This window comes from Octopus bimaculoides, chromosome 14 (assembly GCF_001194135.2).
Source record: "Octopus bimaculoides isolate UCB-OBI-ISO-001 chromosome 14, ASM119413v2, whole genome shotgun sequence".
Classification (NCBI taxonomy): Eukaryota; Metazoa; Mollusca; class Cephalopoda; order Octopoda; family Octopodidae; genus Octopus; species Octopus bimaculoides.
Genome location: NC_068994.1, coordinates 35,713,199 through 35,715,606, shown reverse-complemented (window position 1 = coordinate 35,715,606; position 2,408 = coordinate 35,713,199). Strand labels below are relative to the sequence as shown.

Genomic DNA, 2,408 nt, shown 5'->3' with positions numbered 1-2,408 from the left:
TATATATATATATATATATATATGTATATATATATATATGTATGTATGTATGCATGTATATGTATATATATATGCATATATATATTTTTAGATATGAATGTATATATGTATATATATATATATATATATGCATATATATATATGTGTGTGTGTAAGCATACACATATCATGTGTATATGTATTTCATGAATATATTGATTTTGTTCATGTTTTATTGTGCTAAAATATATCATATAAGTATACCTTTATATTAGATATGTGTTGGATCTAATCTATGTATATATTGTTACCTGAAATAGAATCTGATATCTTAATGTTGGCTAGCTGTACATAATATTCAAGTATAGCTGTGCTGAATCTGTACTTCAATCAGTGTATATATAAGCATAACTATGTGTGTGTATACACACACACACACACACACACACACACACACACACACACACACACAAACACAAATATATATATAATGAATATATTGCATGCATGCATACAACAAACATACTTATATACATGCATACATATATATATATATACACACACACATATATATATATAATATAAATAATATATATATATATATATGTAATATGCATGCAAGCTCGTTTATTTTCTATCTGCTGATCATATGGGGGGAAAACCTTGAACAAAAGGGACAGTTACATTGAATTCTCAATAAACTGTTAATCTAGCCAAGGTTAGACAATCCAAATGGTGACTAAGCCTTTTCATCAGATAACCAGTGATTTATTTCCAATTCAGCTAAATCTCAACCTATAACCCCCTCCTATTCACCCGCTTCAGTTACATGTTTTTATTTCATTTCTTATGTATATTTTTTTTGTAATTGTTTTCTTTATTATTATGCTTTTGCATCACTTATTTTTAATTCATTTTTTCTCTTTATTTTTCAGTTTTGTACTGTTCGTGTTTTTTTTTTCCCTGTTTTGTATTATAATAATTTTTATCTTCTCTCTCTCTTTCTCTATTTCCTCTCTCTCTCTATTTAAATACAACACTTCCCTGCACAATAGTTACTGATACATTCACTATAAATGCTTTTTGACGTCTTTATTTTTGTGGGAAGGTCCTTCTCCATATACACCCACTGTATATCTATGTTATTCATCTTACCTTATCAGTATCATAGCATTATTAAGCTCTTGCTTTTTTTTCTTTTCCCCCTTCTTTTTTTTTTTTTTTTGATATCTTAATTCTTACAGATGTGCATCCAGGAGGCTGCATTAGCTTCAAGCTTAGGCAAAGAAGAGCAGCACATATTACTGTCATCTGATCACACTTGGAATGAATTAACTGCTGAACACTACGAAACATTACCTGGTGAGTATACAAAGAAATAATACATAAAAACTGACCAATGAAAGAACTTACATAGCTTTATGTAGTCAGTGAATTTGCTAGAAACAGAAACCAAATTACATTAATTTCCATCTTATTTTCTTCAAAAATGTTAAAAAAAACACAATTAATAGGAGATAAATAATTTATCTCTTCAAAACAAGAGACTGATTATCATAGCTGGAATGCCTTTAAATCATAAATCTGCATAGTAAGGGCTAATCTTGCATTAACCCTTTAGCATTCAGCTTATTCTGTTAAATGTGATGCTTATTCATTCATGTTGTTTTGCATTATTCGTGCATTATCTTGTAGCTTCAAGGTTCTGACACAGTAGATTATGTTTAGAATGAAATTGTAGGGTGGGAGTGAGAGGCCAGATTCAGCCAATTTGAACATAAAGCAGGTAGATTATTTTGACAGGATTTGGTCGATTCATATGCTAAAGGATTATATAACAATTAAAGAAAATTAAAATACCATAAATGTCAGTGATTCACTATGGTCTTAACCAACCAGCTGATGAGTAAAATAGAGGATAAAAATATAACATTTATATGAAGAAGTACCAAATATTTTGCAAACCAGAATAACTTATTTTACATCTCATTGATGAAGGATTCCGTAGATGATGTTAGTTAATAGTCATTCATCTTCCTCGTGGCAAATCAATTTGCTCCACTTTATTACAGATATTTGGACTTATTAGTTGCTATCACAGGTCGTTGCTATTTTCTTCAAATTCTACCATTTTATTTTAACCTTATGAATGGTAAAATATCATTAATTGGCAGAGTGGCATATCACCATCCAACCCACACACATTTAAAAGGTACTGTTAAATTACTTATATTTTGCAAAAAAAAAAAAATATTGTTGTTACATGTTTCCAGTGAACTAGCAATGTTAGTTATTCCTAGTCTTTCATGAAAACATGTCAGGCCAAGGGAAAATTTTGTCTTACTTAGAAAACAAGTGAGGGTTGGCAACAGAAGGAGCATCTGGCTGTATAAAGTCTGCATCAACAAATTCTATTTGACACATAAACA

At 29.5% G+C, this 2,408-nt stretch overlaps 1 protein-coding gene and 1 long non-coding RNA gene across 5 annotated transcripts in view; one reads left to right on the top strand and one right to left on the bottom strand.

The window, feature by feature from the left end:
• Positions 1 to 2,408, bottom strand: part of LOC128249440 (uncharacterized) — a 347,579-nt gene that overhangs the window by 95,433 nt on the left and 249,738 nt on the right. The gene's annotated exons all lie outside the window — the stretch shown is intronic.
• The window catches only part of LOC106868934 (protocadherin beta-15), a 165,989-nt gene that overhangs the window by 146,862 nt on the left and 16,719 nt on the right, over positions 1 to 2,408 (top strand). For all 3 annotated transcript variants that reach the window (XR_008265537.1, XM_014914403.2, XM_014914402.2), the window contains one exon: positions 1,224 to 1,341. Coding sequence is in view for 2 of the 3 variants with exons in the window: in XM_014914403.2 (XP_014769889.1) it covers positions 1,224 to 1,341 (118 nt within the window). In the remaining variant the exon portion in view is untranslated. The remainder of the gene's footprint in view (positions 1 to 1,223; positions 1,342 to 2,408) is intronic.